The sequence below is a fragment of the Lethenteron reissneri genome, chromosome 58 (genome assembly GCF_015708825.2).
Source record: "Lethenteron reissneri isolate LAM-NWPU_2019-01 chromosome 58, ASM1570882v1, whole genome shotgun sequence".
NCBI lineage: Eukaryota > Metazoa > Chordata > Hyperoartia > Petromyzontiformes > Petromyzontidae > Lethenteron > Lethenteron reissneri.
The window spans coordinates 7,319,200-7,336,735 of NC_083836.1; the positions used below are offsets into that span (position 1 = coordinate 7,319,200).

At 45.6% G+C, this 17,536-nt stretch overlaps 1 protein-coding gene across 1 annotated transcript in view; it reads left to right on the top strand.

Annotated features, from left to right (window-relative positions):
• Positions 1–17,257, top strand: part of PROSER1 (proline and serine rich 1) — a 61,295-nt gene extending 44,038 nt beyond the window's left edge. The window contains 10 exon segments of the mRNA XM_061575374.1: positions 3,992–4,070; positions 7,523–7,645; positions 9,497–9,541; positions 10,966–11,522; positions 12,046–12,361; positions 13,333–13,465; positions 14,209–14,293; positions 15,364–15,660; positions 15,662–15,795; positions 15,797–17,257. Coding sequence (XP_061431358.1) covers positions 3,992–4,070; positions 7,523–7,645; positions 9,497–9,541; positions 10,966–11,522; positions 12,046–12,361; positions 13,333–13,465; positions 14,209–14,293; positions 15,364–15,660; positions 15,662–15,795; positions 15,797–15,908 — 1,881 coding nt within the window. The 3' untranslated portion in view covers positions 15,909–17,257.
• The last annotated feature ends 279 nt before the right edge of the window (positions 17,258–17,536 follow it).

Here is a 17,536-nt window from a genome sequence, read left to right on the forward strand (position 1 = left end):
TATGACTGCAGGTATTGCGGTCTATGCAAACATGACTCCTTGCAAAAAGGTGTCAGTTTTGTTGCCAGATAGAAGGGTAAAGAACCAATTATCATATTTTTACTGGCAAATGAGGTCCCCATAGTGTAGATGCTTGCCCCGAGCTCTCATACTCTGATGGTGCATTGTCCTTGAGTTGTGCGCCTTTTGGCGTCATCTGGTCCAACCCATATGAGACTAGGCTCGAAGGAAAGCTGTCTCGGGTGTGGACCAATCAACTTCAAGGACAGTGCACATTATCAGAGTTATGTCTTTTGTTTGTATTTATGACTGCAGGTATTGCGGTCTATGCAAACATGACTCCTTGCAAAAAGGTGTCAGTTTTGTTGCCAGATAGAAGGGTAAAGAACCAATTATCATATTTTTACTGGCAAATGAGGTCCCCATAGTGTAGATGCTTGCCCCGAGCTCTCATACTCTGATGGTGCATTGTCCTTGAGTTGTGCGCCTTTTGGCGTCATCTGGTCCAACCCATATGAGACTAGGCTCGAAGGAAAGCTGTCTCGGGTGTGGACCAATCAACTTCAAGGACAGTGCACATTATCAGAGTTATGTCTTTTGTTTGTATTTATGACTGCAGGTATTGCGGTCTATGCAAACATGACTCCTTGCAAAAAGGTGTCAGTTTTGTTGCCAGATAGAAGGGTAAAGAACCAATTATCATATTTTTACTGGCAAATGAGGTCCCCATAGTGTAGATGCTTGCCCCGAGCTCTCATACTCTGATGGTGCATTGTCCTTGAGTTGTGCGCCTTTTGGCGTCATCTGGTCCAACCCATATGAGACTAGGCTCGAAGGAAAGCTGTCTCGGGTGTGGACCAATCAACTTCAAGGACAGTGCACATTATCAGAGTTATGTCTTTTGTTTGTATTTATGACTGCAGGTATTGCGGTCTATGCAAACATGACTCCTTGCAAAAAGGTGTCAGTTTTGTTGCCAGATAGAAGGGTAAAGAACCAATTATCATATTTTTACTGGCAAATGAGGTCCCCATAGTGTAGATGCTTGCCCCGAGCTCTCATACTCTGATGGTGCATTGTCCTTGAGTTGTGCGCCTTTTGGCGTCATCTGGTCCAACCCATATGAGACTAGGCTCGAAGGAAAGCTGTCTCGGGTGTGGACCAATCAACTTCAAGGACAGTGCACATTATCAGAGTTATGTCTTTTGTTTGTATTTATGACTGCAGGTATTGCGGTCTATGCAAACATGACTCCTTGCAAAAAGGTGTCAGTTTTGTTGCCAGATAGAAGGGTAAAGAACCAATTATCATATTTTTACTGGCAAATGAGGTCCCCATAATGCGTTTAGAGTATTTTGCTGCTATTTATTTCTACATGATAAGCCACTTAGTTGAGCTATCATTTGTGAACGGGTCACTTCTGAAAAAGAGCTGTATGCCTCAATGGGCCTTACCTGGTAAAATACAATCTTGTTTAGTTTCACACAACATGTTCATCAATAACACTACCCTAAGAGAAAAATATTAAGGTTTCAATTTTGGGCAATGGCTCTTCATAGCAAAGAGTTATCGAGGTCATATTTACCATATGACCTAGATAGGAAATTAATGCTGAGAATGTTTCTAAATGAACAGTGTTAAATTGGAATATGTACAATAACCCATTCGATATTTAGGAACTGGCAAATCCTTTGAAAGTAAGACATATATACGTTAACTAATTTGTGATGGTGAATAAAATATTACTCTGTAGGGCAGTGTTATTTGCTTACGTGTTGCTTGTCTGTTGTTTATGCTTGTGCAATATCAAATGTACACAGTAGACCCTCGATTACCCACTGCTAATGACTGGGAGGATGACTGTGGATAATTCAAAATTTGCAGATAATCCAAAAATATTCATTTTCCGCGGATCTCTTTGCCACAAACCATGAATATACAATTGACCGATCAATTGCACGTGCTCAGTGATAATACTTTCCTTCTCTGCCCACTCAGTGGGGAGCAGAACCACGCCAATCAACATCAGTCAAAATCAGGCCAATATTGCAAAGATATGCAACTACTACACTGTAGAGGCGATCACGTGGATTTCGGATTAACCGGAGCACATATTTGTTCGGTCTAAGCACATGACTTGTAATAAACATTTCCAACAAGAACGATGTATAACTGTTTTTAGATGATTCATTTGGGCTGAAAGGAAAATCCACGAATTTATGTCAAAATCTCAGGTGCCCAGTTGATCCGCAAATCGGATAAACTGCACGCGGATAAATTGACAATCTACTGTATATATTATTTATTGTTTAGAGCTCACTTTGCTCGTCCACCTCTCCTTGCCCACTCGGACCAAGGGAGTTTAATCACTGCCGAGAGGGTTTTGTGCTAAATGCTGGGGGAATCGTCCTCCGTAGGTTTGCAAACTCATGCTTTATTGCTGTCCAATGTGCTCTTGGGTCGTGCTGCTTGTTGTTCGGCTTGATGTCCCTCTGAAGAAACTTGTGGCATTCGGAGCAAAACTTTGGACATCATGCCAAGTAACATTGTGTTTGTGTTGAATTTCTTTCACACCGTACGTAGCCAACCGTACTAATTGGAGGTGCGGGGGAAGGACAACAAACAAAACACAAAAAGCAGTTCTAAAGAAATGGGTTTTCAATCTAGATTTAAAAGTGCATAGCTCCAGTGACTTGCTAATATCAGAAGGAAGAGCGTTCCAGACCGCCGCAGAAGCGCACCCGAAAGCGTGCGATGCAGTGATCGTCTTTTGTTCGATGGCTAGCCAAAATCCGCAGCTGCGACGATGATCGGAGTTCACGTGATGGTTTACGCTCCTTGACGAGATCACCAAGGTATTGTGGCTTCATGGTACAACCCGAAAACACATCGGAGACCAATGGGTTCTTCAACTGGTGGCCCACGGGCCAAATGTGACCTGCGACGGCTCTGTTTTTAACAGGCAAAGGCTCGGTGGATCACTCCACTCCCGGCATGGCAGTTGAAACAATGACACAAGTTTCTTAAATTCCCCCACCTCTGTTCTACCCAGGAGTACACCACAGTAACGTGTCAGGTCTCGTGCGGTGGACTAAAGTGTGGGTGCACCCACCTCTGCCAAGATGTTTGGCCAACATGATAGAGTAGGCCAAATACACTCTTGGTCTTAAGCCTCACCTTACCATTTTAATAAAAAAGTGTGCCGTTCCTGGCCCTTCCCCCCTCAACCATTATATATACGGGGTAGTATTTCTTGTGATCTCTCATTTACTTGATACAGCTGTCGTGGCTGTGACTGTTCCACCTGAAGACGGAGGCTTGTGTTGCTTCCGAAACGTCGTGAATTTTTTAATTTGTTTTATTTTACTTTACCTACGTGACTTTACCGAAAAAAACCTAAGAGTCTAAAGGGGCTCTTTAGAACCCCCTCTGGTCGAGGCTGTTCTGTCCGCAGTGGCTTGAGCAAGCGATTACAGGTTTGCATGATGGCAAATGTGGTCTCTTCTGCCAATTTGCAGGGGGTCAAAAGTTAAAGTGTTGCAGCTGCCTGGTAATTACACAGATGAAATACATCAAATCATGGCTTTGAAATGCAAAATGAACCTCGGGAATCATGGACAGCTTCAAACGGTCGCTGTCAACTTGCAGCCTTGCTTTCTCATACTTTGATCACATTAGAGGTAACTGATATAAAGCAATCTAAATTAATGATAATTCACGAATGTAATTAGTTGGTGAATTAGACCTGCTTAATGCATCCCAATATTGTGTATCATCATCAGCAGTAGCAGCTGCTAAATCATTATCACCACCACTACCACAGTCATGTAGAAATTACTCAAAAACATGTGTCTGGGAACACTTGAAAGTAATTTTTATCACTTCAGCCATGCTGCCATTTCTTACACACGAGTGAATTTGGTTCACTTGACATTGATTCATTTTTAGTTGCTTGCGTGGATTTGCACTGTGCCCGTTCTCTGCTGTCCAGACTCCCGTGACCTACAATCCGATGCGGCCCGTGCCTTACCCGATCCCTTCACCTATAGTCCACGCCACCTTTGCACCAAGTAAGTGGTCCTGGGTTTTTTCCTTTTTACACGAGTACAAACGCGATATCCAAACTTTTTTTGCGTAACCATTTATTCTACAGATTATTATCGGGGTTTGATGACTCGACTAATTGCACGACACGATAGTTGGGGAAACAAGTCTCGCACCTCTGTTCCCGTGTGTTGCCGACGGGAGGTAATGGGCGAGGCTCTGTGATGGCATTTCTGTGGGTGTCACGTGTACGGGGGTTTTAATGCCTTCAGGAGGCAAGATTTTAGGGCGGTGGCCATATTTGTAAAGGGCCCAAGTAATGAATCACGACAAAAAGGGTTGTCAATTTTGAGTTGAATAATTGTTTGCAATTGGATAATTGTCCCAACTATAGACACGACAGTCTTTATTGAGCTCCCCAAAAACTGAGACGGTTGCATGCCTAAACACAACTTATATGAGTGCATCGGTATATTCCGTAACAATATAGTGTAGTGATAATTGGTTTTTTACCCTTCTATCTGGCAACAAAACTGACACCTTTTTACAAGGAGTCATGCTTTGCATAGACCGCAATACCTGCAGTCATAATACAAACAAAAGAACATAACTGATAATGTGCACTGTCCTTGAAGTTGATTGGTCCACACCCGAGACAGCTTTCCTTAGAGCCTAGTCTCACATGGGTTGGACCAGATGACGCCAAAAGGCGCACAACTCAAAGACAATGCACCATCAGAGTATGAGAGCTCGGGGCAAGCATCTACACTATGGGAACCTCATTTGCCAGTAAAAATATGATAATTGGTTTTTTACCCTTCTATCTGGCAACAAAACTGACATCTTTTTACAAGGAGTCATGTTTGCATAGACCACAATACCTGCAGTCATAATGCAAACATGACTCCTTGTAAAAAGGTGTCAGTTTTGTTGCCAGATAGAAGGGTAAAAAAACAATTATCATATTTTTACTGGCAAATGAGATTCCCATAGAATATAGTGTAGCTCGATCATTTGTTTGTCAGTCTGCTCGTCCTGGTGAAGGTCGCGGCGGCATTATGTTGAGTAGGGCAGTCCGGACCTCCCTTTCCCTCCAGTGTAGATATGGGACCTTTTTTGCAAGTATCCAAAATGATTAAAATGAGAATAGGTTTTAACCTTCTCTGTAAATAAAACAGGTGTTAAGATGTTCAAACAGCCATAAGTCGGAGCATGTTTGTTTGCACGCTTTGCCACAAGTGCGTGTGGTTAATGCAGACTTGATGCCTTGCAAAAGGTATCTGTTTGGTGTTTGAACATCTTTACACCTTTTTTTTATCAGAAATTAAGGGTAAAACCTATTCTTATTTTCATCAATAAAGTGTAGATGCACTTCTTTTTCGAACGGCCTGCCTGCCTTGCTGCTTGTTTACCACCCACTTACTTCCCTGCCTGCCTACCTAGCCACTCACCTACCTGTAAACCAAACTGGAATCCCCCGCTATGCATGAGGGATGTATGGTGACTTAGCTGGAAAATACTTGAAGCGAACTGTAATTTCCTATAGACATGATGTTAAAATGGGGGGTTGCATTCCTCGCCCACATTTCTGGAATAGAAAAAAATGCGTGACTAAATGTCATTGAAGTGTACGAAAACGCATCTGGCTATAAGGTAACATACATTTTAACTTTTAATAATAATTGCAAGTAATAAGATATAAGTTTAACACGTAGGCATTCGCGACCAATATCATCAATAATAGAGGTTTTTTGGGTTAGATCGTGTAAATATATAAATGTTGTGTCGTTAAAAATCACCACCACCCGACACAGCCAACTAGTAAGGGTGGTCACGTAAACACAACGTGCCAATTCGTCACTCGTAGCAACGCAGCGCAACGGTGGCGAGGTGGCTGCGAAGCGTCCGCGGGGGTCTGCGCCGTGATGCTGTGCACGCGCGTGCAAAATTGCAAGCAAACAGATCACACGCAAACACCAACAACAGGCACGCGCGAGCCCACGTGCGAAAACAAACACGTGCGCGTGTTGCCGCATGACTACGCGGCACACACCACAACATGCCCCAGCCAGCCAGGCCGATTTCGCCTGGGGCATGTTGTGGTGTGTGCCAGTCGGAAGGCTAAACACTTAGGGAGTTGCCACCTGTCCTGCTTTTTACCTAAGACGTCCTCTGCAAGTCCTCCCGGGGCATTGAAATTCCCGGTTTTTTGTTAGTTGCTTAATAATAACGATGATGATGATGATACGCCGCTCGAGATGACAAATCCAGAGGTAGTTCTCTCTCTCTCCTGGTAACGAGATATTTGTCTTCGTCCAGTCAAATGTACCGGGGGTTTTTTGCACCTCGAAGATGGCAGCATGATTCACGTATCCACCGCGTAGTGACTTTCAGAAATGTAAAGGGGAAAAAAAATGTGTATAGTGTAGTATACTCGTACAACACACTAGTGTGTGGAAGAGCCAAGCCACACCATTTACAATCTGAGTCCGACGTTTCGCCAGTAATTACAACGAGCGCAAGAGCACAGAATCGTGGTCACCACATCTACGCCTCTATATAAGGAACGAAACAGTAAGACTCCTCCACAAATCTGGCTGTTGCCTGATGAAGCGAGTTGTAACTACTGGCGAAACGTCATACTCAGTTTGTAAATGATGTGTCTTGGTTCTCTAACACACCGGTGTCCTGTACTAGTGACGAATTGGCACGTTCAACCCTTACTAGTTGGCTGTGTCGGGTGGTGGCGGGTTTTAACGACACATTTATATATTCACGCGATCTAACCCAAAAAACCTCTATTATGAATAAGATAGAACTTACCAGATATGAAGAGCTAGGCCTCTTGGGGTGAGTAGTGGTGGAGTTATGCAAAGGGAGAGGATCAATATTGATGTTTTTGTCTTTTGCTACAGTACTCACGCACTACGGATTTCCCATGTAAAATAGTCAGGCAACTGGTTAAACTGTGTAATAATAACAGTCATCTGTGTAATAATTAAAATAAATTCAACATACTTTACCATCCATAATACAGCCTGCAGTGCGGGTTGGTGAAGCTTGGGGGTACAAGTTCAGATATCCCCGATGCCTGCCTGAGCTGGGAATCAAACTCAGGTGGCCGGGTTCATCGTATAGTGCGCTAACCACTGCATCAATGCTCCCCATCCCAGTCACGTGTATACATTCAAAAACGTACGTATGATGAAAGGGAATAATTTTTGTAAAGTCCCTGATTAAGCAGTGTGTCTCTCTCTCGACTTGTCTTACGCCCATGTGGATATTTTCGATTACTTTTATTCACGTGGCTCCCCTGGTAGCAAAGCCCCGTGCGTGTTTTGCCAGTTTTGCCGGAGCCTGTGAGTGCCGCCCATGGTTCACAAGCATCACGCCATTTGTCTCTCTCACACAGATGTTGCTCACACACATGTTGTTCACACAGCTGTGTCTCTCACACCGTTGTCTCTTTCTCGCCCAGCCATCTCGAAGCCGATCTCCGTGACGTCGGCCAGCGGCATCACGGCGGCCGTCGGCTCTTCGGCACAGCCTCCCTCCTCAAAGTCGGCTGTGCCAACTCCTGTCCTCGCCCACATTAAGGCTGGTGCGTAACGAAAGTCTGCAGATGTGGCTCTGGGCGGGGGGGGGGCGGTGGTGGTTTATTATAATGACCCTGACGCCTGCTGTATATTTGAATTGCAAATTTGCGTGGATTTTTCTGCGGGTCCTCCGGTTTCTCCCTCCGTATTTAGAATCGACGTCGCTCGTTTATAGTATTTGGCCGCTTTAAATCTCCACGCAGGGATAAGCCACTTCGTTGCGCTATCGTTTGTGGCCAGGTCACTTCTTAAAAAGAGCTATATATCTCAGTGGGACTTATATGGTAAAATAACAAGTTTAGGTTGAATAATGCGTTGATGTGTCCAGGCGGTGGCGCATTTTTCACTAGTTGCAAAGGTGTGCGGTTTGAACCCAGGTGCTGTCCTCGTTAATACTACAAGTGTTGGTGAATAAAAAAGTATTATATTATTATTGATTGGACACATTGGTTTTTTTTCATGTACCTAAGGCAAATGTATTTATTTTCATGGAGAGGAATACACATGTGGTCTAATAAGTCAGGGGTTAAACAATGTTAATATGTGTATTTAGGAAATAGGCAGTGAGTGGAAAGTCTAACATTATTTGGTGTGATGGTTTAGCACACTGCACGACAGTTGAAGCAATGACCAAGTATCCTAAATCCCCCGTGCACCTGTGCCCTCCCAGCAGCATAGATGGGTACAGCCACAGTTGATTGACAGGTCACGTGGTGGAGTAAAAGTGTGGGTACCCTCCCTCTTCCAACAAGACTTGGTCATCGTGGAAGAGTAGACCAAATAACCCTCTTGGCTTTTCTCTAGTGGAGGTCCTTTATCCTGCAGTAGCTCAAATAAAACAATAGGAGGGCCACACCTATACTCGTATTGTTTGGTTCTTTCGGTAAAGTCACGTAGATAGAAAAATATTAATAAAAAATAAAGTGACTAAAAATGAAATAAAAATAATAATAAAACAAAAAACCACTGATGTAGACTGTAGCCTGGTTCTTAATCGGAGTGTACTGGCAGTCTATAATGTAGAATGTAGCCTGATTATTAAGTTTGGTGAGTGTACTGGCAGTCTATAACGTAGACTGTAGCCCGGTTATTAAGTTTGGTGAGTGTACTGGCAGTCTATAATGTAGACTGTAGCCTGGTTATTAAGTTTGGTGAGTGTACTGGCAATCTATAATGTAGACTGTAGCCTGGTTATTAAGTTTGGTGAGTGTACTGGCAGTCTATAATGTATACTGTAGCCTGGTTATTAAGTTTGGTGAGTGTACTGGCAGTCTATAATGTAGACTGTAACAATGGTTATTAAGCTGGGTGAGTGTACTGGCAGTCTATAATGTAGACGTAGCCTGGTTCTTAACCTCGGTGAGCATACTGACAGTCTATAATGTAGACTGTAGCCTGGTTATTACGTTTGGTGAGTGTACTGGCAGTCTATAATGTAGACTGTAGCCTGGTTATTAAGTTTGGTGAGTGTACTGGCAGTCTATAATGTAGACTGTAGCCTGGTTATTAAGTTTGGTGAGTGTACTGGCAGTCTATAATGTAGACTGTAGCAATGGTTATTAAACTGAGTGAGCATACTGGCAGTCTATAATCTAGACTTATTCTTGGTTTTTTCGGTAATAAAAATTAAAGAAATATTCTTGTTCACAAGTACATCGTGGAAGAGTAGGCCAAATACCCTCTCGAGTTTTCTCTATTGGAGGCCCTTTGTCCTGCAGTCGCTCGAGCAAACAAGAGGAGGGCCACACGTATACTCTTGTGCACAAGTACTTACATGAGTGACTTAAAGACAGTGTTGTGTGAGTACGTCTGTTTAAACCTGTCACTTTCTTCGTGTTTTTCTCTTTTTGCTACAGATCCAGACGCTCAGCCCAGCGTAATAAAACAGTCCACCAGTCACAGTGAGTGCATTTATTAACTTCCTAATGACCACACCTGCACAGGTGTGTATCGCTGTGAAGGGTCCGCGGGGAAGCACGCGCTCATGTCTGTTTGTCAGTGCATCCGTCAACGTGCGCTCTGGTTCCATCATGGTACCAGTAAGACGGTCAGGCTGTCGTCACTGTTGTGAGACCGGTTCTCCCACGGCCTTGTTAGATCTCAAACGATGAGTGTGTTTGTGCCTAGTTACTACATGAATGAGAGAATGCCAGGACATTGCAGGGTTTTCGTAGGTTTGGTGGGTTACGAGGTGGTTGGTTAGCAGATGGTTCTGCAGCAATGGATTCTTAAAATATCTGTGTAGAGATTTGAGTGTTATACGCATCTTACATGCATTGGTTTTCTCCAAACACTCCAGTTCCGTACAGATACGGATGTTTCAGTCATTTGTTGTTTTCGATTGTATTTTATGTTTCGGTGTTTTGCATTATTAATTTACACTCAAATTATCAGCAAGAGAAACGGAATTGTCATTGGTTATAAGTCGGTTAATCTTTGTATAATTTTTATTGTATCGTTTGCGGCATTAGCCATTAACACACTTTTTCTTCACTCAACTAAACTAAATGCGACAGTATATAATTTGAATGTCATTTTCCTGAATTGTAGATCATCAATTCTCACGAAAAATCTTCGATGATCTGTATCATGAGCACAGGAATTGGGTTTAATCAATTTACATCCCTACGCATTGGCACGCATTGGCACGCATGGTTTACTCAACCATGAGATGGCAGGACGCTCGTGGAAACAGTCCAGAGTCTCATTGAGGTTTATCTGAGCAAGGAAAGACTGAAACACATACAAAGACAAAAATCCCCGTGTAGCCTTAACAGACTGTAAGGACACGTGCTGTTAGCGAGCACCTATGAAACACATACATATACATACACACTCGCACCTCCGATTAGCGTGGTTGGCGATGTATGGTGCGAAAGATAAGTTATACATACTGATATACATATGCAGAGTTTCACATACATGGCGAGATGTTAACTACCTCGCTTGGTTTACAGGTGGTCGTGGGTACGATCCTGACCCTGACGCCTGTATATTTAGAGTTTGCATGTTCTCACCGTGGTCACTTGGATTTTTCTGCAGGTCCTCCAGTTTTTCCCTCCCAAGTTTAGAATCAACATGTGCTTAGAGTATTTAGCTGGCGTAAATTTCCACGCGATAAGCCACTTCATTGAGCTATCATTTGTGGCCAGGTTGCTTCTGGAAAAGAGCTATGTAGCTCAGTGGGCCTTACCTGTTAAAATCTAAAATTATTTATTGTTTAGTTTTATAGTTTAAATACGCACACACTCACATACACACACCTGCATGCATACGCACACATACATGCACATTATTGTTGAGATGCCCAACCGTTTTCTACCAGGTCATTCTGGCAGCTCCAAATCATCCCACGCTTCTTCGACCAAGCCCACAAAGCCACCTCCGGGATCCTCCGCCAGCACCCACGCTTACCCGTCGCCCGCCACATCAACTCCTGCCTCCACGTTAATGCCAGCATTGGCCCAAGCGATCCAAGCCAACTCCGCTTTCCAGTCTTCTGGGGCCCCCGCGGGAGGAGCAGCGGCGGAGTGCCTGCCGTCGGCACAATATCTGTCGACCGCTGGTGCGGCCGCTCCCCCGCCAACCTACTCCAGCTTCCACGGGGGGTCGCAAAAACCCTTCCGCCCGCCCAGCAGCACCGCGTCGCAAGCACTGCCGTCGGCCGCCCCGCCGCCCTACCCGTCCACGCCGCCAATCTCCGCGTCCCTCGGTTCGTCGGGATCTGCGGCTGAGAGTTTCCTGCCGGCACTCTCGGGGTCATTCCCCTTGGCTCAGCAGCCGTACCACCACCCTGGCGCCACTGCTGTCGCCGCCACCACCGACACGTCGGCCCTGCCATCGGCGGCCGCCCCCTTTCCATCGCTGCCGGCAAACTTCCAGGTAGGCTTGGCCACATTGTGGCAATACTACGATATGTCGTACAACATAGGATCCACGATAATCGTATCATTCGTTTTGAAATATATCGTCATGTCGTGCTTACTGGGCTCGTTATTTTTTGTTGTTAATTATTTGATTATCTGATAAAATAAAATCACAGTGACTACCAAGTGACGTTCTAAAAGAATAGCTATTGTGCATTATGTTAGTGCTTTGTAAAACGTTTTGCGGAGCAATGGAGAGCATGGCGATTATATGACAATTTTCTGAAAGTCTGCGTTTTTAGCGGCATAGATTGTGAGGTAACAATCACATTTATACCAGGCGTATGTCGAATGAACTGCTGTTGATTGTTTACGTAATCTTTTTGTACTTAAAGTACACCAAAGCACAACAACAAGGTAAAACATCATGAAATAAATGTGCAAAGTAACGGGAAACTGACTTTGCGAAAATCGTCGTAACACGACGCTCGGTATTATCGCCTTGTGGAAAACAACACCGTGGCAAACCCCACTTCTAGGCAGCTGGCGGCGGCGGTGCGGCCGACGGCACGGCTCCGGCGAACGCCGGTAGCCACGCGGAGTCACGGCGATACTCCTACGGCGACACGCACGGCGGCAAACGGCACTCGGCCAGCACCGACGGGCAGAACCGCTCGGCCCCAACACCGCCGCCGCAGAAGAAGACGAACGCGTTCCTCCCCCCGTCGTCTCCGGCATCCGCCGGGTTCGCGCCGTTCGCTGTGGGTGCCTCGCCCACGGCCGCGTCGCACGTTCAGCCGAGCGCGGCTGTGCAGGAGATGTCGTCGCGAAAAAACCACGAGTCTGGCAACGCGGGTGAGTTGCATTTGGGAACTGTAAAACTATAAAGGTACGTTTTATTTTACCAGGTAAGGCCCACTGAGCTACATTGTACTTTTTCACAAATGCGAGCTAGATGAAGTGGCTTATCACGTGGAAATTTATAAAAGTAAAATACTCTAAACGCATGTTTCTAAAAGTGGAGGGAAAAACCAGAGGACCCGGAGAAAAATACACGTGACCACGGGGAGAGAGACATGCAAACTCCAAATACAGCAGGTGTCAGGGTTGGGATCGAACCCATAAACTCTGTATACCAGGCGAAGTAGTTAACATTTCGCCACCTTGGCACCCGTTTGTGATGGCTAACACACCGGACTGAGAGGTTCCACCGAGTGTGTGTGCTGACGTAAGGCCCCACTTGTTATTGAAGCCATGTTGGACAACTGGGATGCTGTCGCGGTGTAATGGTCAGCAGGCTGGACTTGCAATCCAGAGGTCTCTGGTTCGATGCCTTCTCCCGCTGCGGCAGTTATAACGTTGAGCAACTTTCTTAAAATCCCCCACCTGTATCCACACAGCAGTATAGACGAGTATTGCCATTCGGCAGGTTGCATATTGAGTGTTAAAGTGTGGATACTTCCATCTCTTTGAGACATTTCACCAGCATAGAAGAGTAGGCCAAATACCCACTGGAGGGGTTCCTTAGAGCTCTGTCTAGTGAAGGCCCTTCCTCCAGCAGTGGAAACAAGCAAGCAATTCCCAGGCTGAAACTTTACTCTTTTTTTATTTGGTTTGTTGTCCTGCCCCCGCACCTCCGATTAGCACGGTTGACTACGTACGGTGGCAAAGACATTCAACATACATATACTGTACCATGTGCATACAATATATTCATATAATTTAGGAGCTATTCATCGCTTTGTCTTTGTTTAAACGCTGGGGTCTTGCGGATGGTAACGCCGCGTCACTGTGTCCTCCTCCGTGCCAATGGTCGTCGCCACCAGCCCTGGCGGCGGGCAGCGCAGCGGACGTGGGGGGCTCGGAGAGGAGCTCACAAACCGTGGGGGGCTCTTTGGGCCGCTCTGCCTTCACAGCCCTTCCCAGCCCTGCTGGGGACACCGGCATCTCCAGCGCAGGGTGAGACCCTAAAATAAAAATTAGTGCATTATTTAAAGATTAACTAAATTTGTTTTATTTTAATTTACCAGGTAAGGCCCACTGAGCTACATAGCTCTTTTTGAGAACGACCTGGCCACAAATGGTTGCTCAACGAAGTGGCTTATCATGTGGAAATTTATAACAGCTAAATGCATGTTGATTCTCAATGGAGAGGGAAAAACCCGAGGACCCGGAGAAAGATCCACACGACCACAGGCAGAACATGCAAACTCCATATGTACAGGCATCGGAGTCGGAATTGAAACCACGACATCCTTCATACTAGGCGAGGGAGTTAACAACTCGCCACCGTGGCGCCCATTTCATTTTTCAATCACAGATGCCGAACACAGATACAAAGGCCCAAAGCAGCTAAATGAATCTGAAGCACAAATCTGGACTCATTACATGAATTATTTAAAACATTGCCTTACAATGCATTTTTTCATCTCATAGGCTAAAAGCTATTGGCAGTGGTCCTTCTTAATTGGTTGCAGTTTATTGACTTGAGATCAGTGACTGATTGGGCTCTACGTATGTGTAGATGAGAAAGGTGAATGTGGAGGAGGGGAGGGAGACAGAAGCATGCAGAGCAGAAAGAGGAGTGGAGGGTCATGGTGGGAGACTAGGTGCTCGTGAACAGCACTTGCCCCAACAGTCTGTTCAGGCTATCTGGGGGATCCTTATATTTGTGTGTGTCCCTTGTCCGCTTGTCTGTACAGATATGGAGCGTCCCCATACCATATGCCCGTCCAGAAACGGTCGTCTTCCTCCAGCAGACACCGGGAAACCCCATCCATTATGCAGGTACTGGAGTGTTCACTGTCACACCCGTGTCTCCGCACGTGAATGTTTTTGTGTTAGGTCACAAAATGATCTGACCCAATGCATGCCGTTAAGAGCCCCGCATCACCCAACATAAGCAAATAAATAAAATTGTCACGTACACAAGCATTCAAGTTGCCAGTTATTCCATTGGAACCTCATTTTCCAGTAGAAAAATATGATAATTGTTTTTTTACCCTTTTATCTAGCAACAAAACTGACACCTTTTTTAAGCTGTCTCGGGTGTAGACCAATCAACTTCAAGGACAGTGCATACATTATCAGAGTTATGTTTTTTGTTTGCATTCCGACTGCAGGTATTGTGGTCTATGCAAACATGACTCCTTGTAAAAAAATATGTCAGTTTTGTTGCCAGATAAAAGGGTAAAAAAACAATTATCTTGCCAGTTATTGTTTCAGTTCATCGCTGAGTTGAAGAACTATTCTCAATACCCAATTTTGTAATTTGGATACATTATTTAATTGTTACATTTAGCATAGAAACTATTGCAGAGTCTTTCCACGCCGCATGGGTCATGGGCGTTATTTTCCCACACTTCACCATGGGTTAACGGTAGGGAGCATAGCTGTGGTAGCATAGAAGTTCAGCACAACAGTGGATTTTGCTGAATTGCTTTTTGCTAACCACCACACATTAAGCTTTCCTCTGCTAAGTACAGTGCTACCACCTGAGGATGCAAACAACCCACCTCATAGCATGCATTTTCGAACACTTTGGGAATCTGTATTGACAGAATATATATGAAACAAATATGCATTTGTTTCCAAAGTATATGATAGCAAGACTGGGAAATAGACGATATGATTTCATTTCTTTAGAACTACTTTTTGTGTTTAGTTTGCTGTCCTTCCACCACACCTCCGATTAGCATGGTTGGCTACGTACGGTGCGAAAGAAGTTCAACATACATCCATACATGTGTTAGTCGATGGGGGTCTGTATCACCAAGATTGCCGATGTGAAAAACCTGGCATGGGGAAAGGGGTGACGCCCACCTTGCTCTTCACTGTCACCGTCTCACCACCCACAGCCCCAAGCAGGCATCGCCGTTCCCAGCTTTGCCCAGTACCAAGTGGGCGGTGGCTACAATCCCCAGCCTCTACTGCCGGCCGCCCTCTCCCAGCCGGGCCTGGTACCCGTCTACCCCGGCTTCTCCACGTCCACCCAGGCTGAACTGCCCCTCTCTCTCGGCTCCATGGCCTTCGCCGGGCAACAGCAGCAGCAACAGCAACAACAACAGCAGCAGCAGCATCACCATCAGCAGTCCTCCGTCCTCGCCGCGGCACCCTTCCTCATGCAGCAGAGCCTGGCCGCTTTCCAGACGCAAGGCCGAGCTGAGCGCCGGTTTGTCGGCGTCGATGGGGCTGCCGCTCACCGTGCCCTTCCCGTCTCACTCTGCGGCGCTCGTGCACCCGGCGCTGGCGGCGCAGTCGCAGCAGCAGCATCAGGAGCAGGCGGCGGCCGGCCGCGGCGGCGGCGGCCCTCGGTCTCGCGTACATGGGGCAGCAGAGTGCTGTCACGCAGGACCAGGTTCAGATGCAGTCGGGTTTCCCTGCCGCACTGGGCTGGCAGTGACGGCAAGAGCAGATTCTGTGCGGTTGTACGAGGACTCGGGGTCTGGCACATGCGGGGGTGCGTGGCGATCCTTCACTATCCCACGTGAGGATGAGCTGCTTTTTTTATGAGATGGTGCAACTTAAGAAAGTACAAGTGACTCTTGTAGATGCCTAACTGGGCTTGCTAGGTGGGCCAGTCTCTTCAACATGAGTATGGAGCTTAATTAGTGGATACAATTACCTTTTAAAACTACGGTGGGGTATTGTGCTTTTGTGATGTCACTGGAGTGACGTATTAAAAATGCCATCTGTAATGTTGTAGTGACATCACTGGAGCACGTCTGACTGATTTAAAAGTCTCCTACTTAACTAAGGAAGCTTAAAAATGCGTGATCCGACAGCACGAACATCACAGCCTATGGTTAAGTGTACACAAATGAGAGCTATTTGTTACATGGGTTCCGTTAACCATTTTCCCATGACCTCGTGAGAGGCTTGTGGTGTGACGTAGAGATGCGTAGTCAGAGAAAAACTGTACGGGCATTAATTAGAAATATAGTTCGTGTTGCTATCGGCTGCGAATATTGGGGGGGGCTGGGTGTGATGGTGTTTATGGGTGCCAATGTGATTATAGCGCTATCCTCACAATCGGCAGGCTGTGATTTCCAATCCCAGTTGGGGTTGACTCAGCCCACCATTGGAAACTGGTCCTCACCATTGGAATGTGGAATTTCCAGCACTAGGTTAAGGGCTGCCAATGGAGCTGACCGGGGAGACCACTTTCACCTGCTTATATAGCTCTCTGATGCTTTCTCAAGTTGTACCCACGTGTTCCCAATGAAGCTCCCAGGACGTGGAGCGAAACGTCGGACATCGTTGCCGAGCAACACGCGGCACGCCCCGAAAGCACGTCGGAGAGACGAACAGGACAACAGTGAAGACCGACGCAATCAAGGAATGCTAGCGATGCTCTTGTTATCTAAGAATGTGGCGATAAGGAACTCGTAGCAACTGCTAGCATATTGCACCACGTAACTCCGCATGCAATTAATAGGGTATTTGCATAAAGTATTAATTTTATCTTGATGTAGAATATACACCAACTGTTTGTAAACGTATACACTGGCATGCAAATTGACATTATATGAAATGAGACTCTACGAGGAAACTGCAGGAATTGTATTATTTTCTTTTTTTACATGTGACACGATCACATAGCTGCCTGTGCAGACATATATGAAACTTGGTGTGCGAAAGTGATGAGGCGAAGGCACGCACACCCATTTGATATGGACATTGGTGGGGCTATTTTATTTTTGGTAAGCACGGACACGTATACCGCACTTGGAAAAACAATAAAAATACTAAACTGTGCTTTTGATAAAGTCAAGACCTCTTTTTTAATGTGTATTTGTTGTTTTTGCTCAGTTTATTCACAATTGTGCTCTGCGGTTCTTGGTGTTCGAGAATGGCCCACAGAAGCAGATATTACAGAGCTACCTTAAAGTGACCTACAAGATCACTTGAAGGGGGCAGAATTTTCCCCATCCACTCTGCATATGGCGGTATTGTTCGTCACGTGATAGTCAAACTGACAGTTTAATTCTCAGTGCTGGAATTTAGCCAAAGAAAGTGCAGGACAGCCAC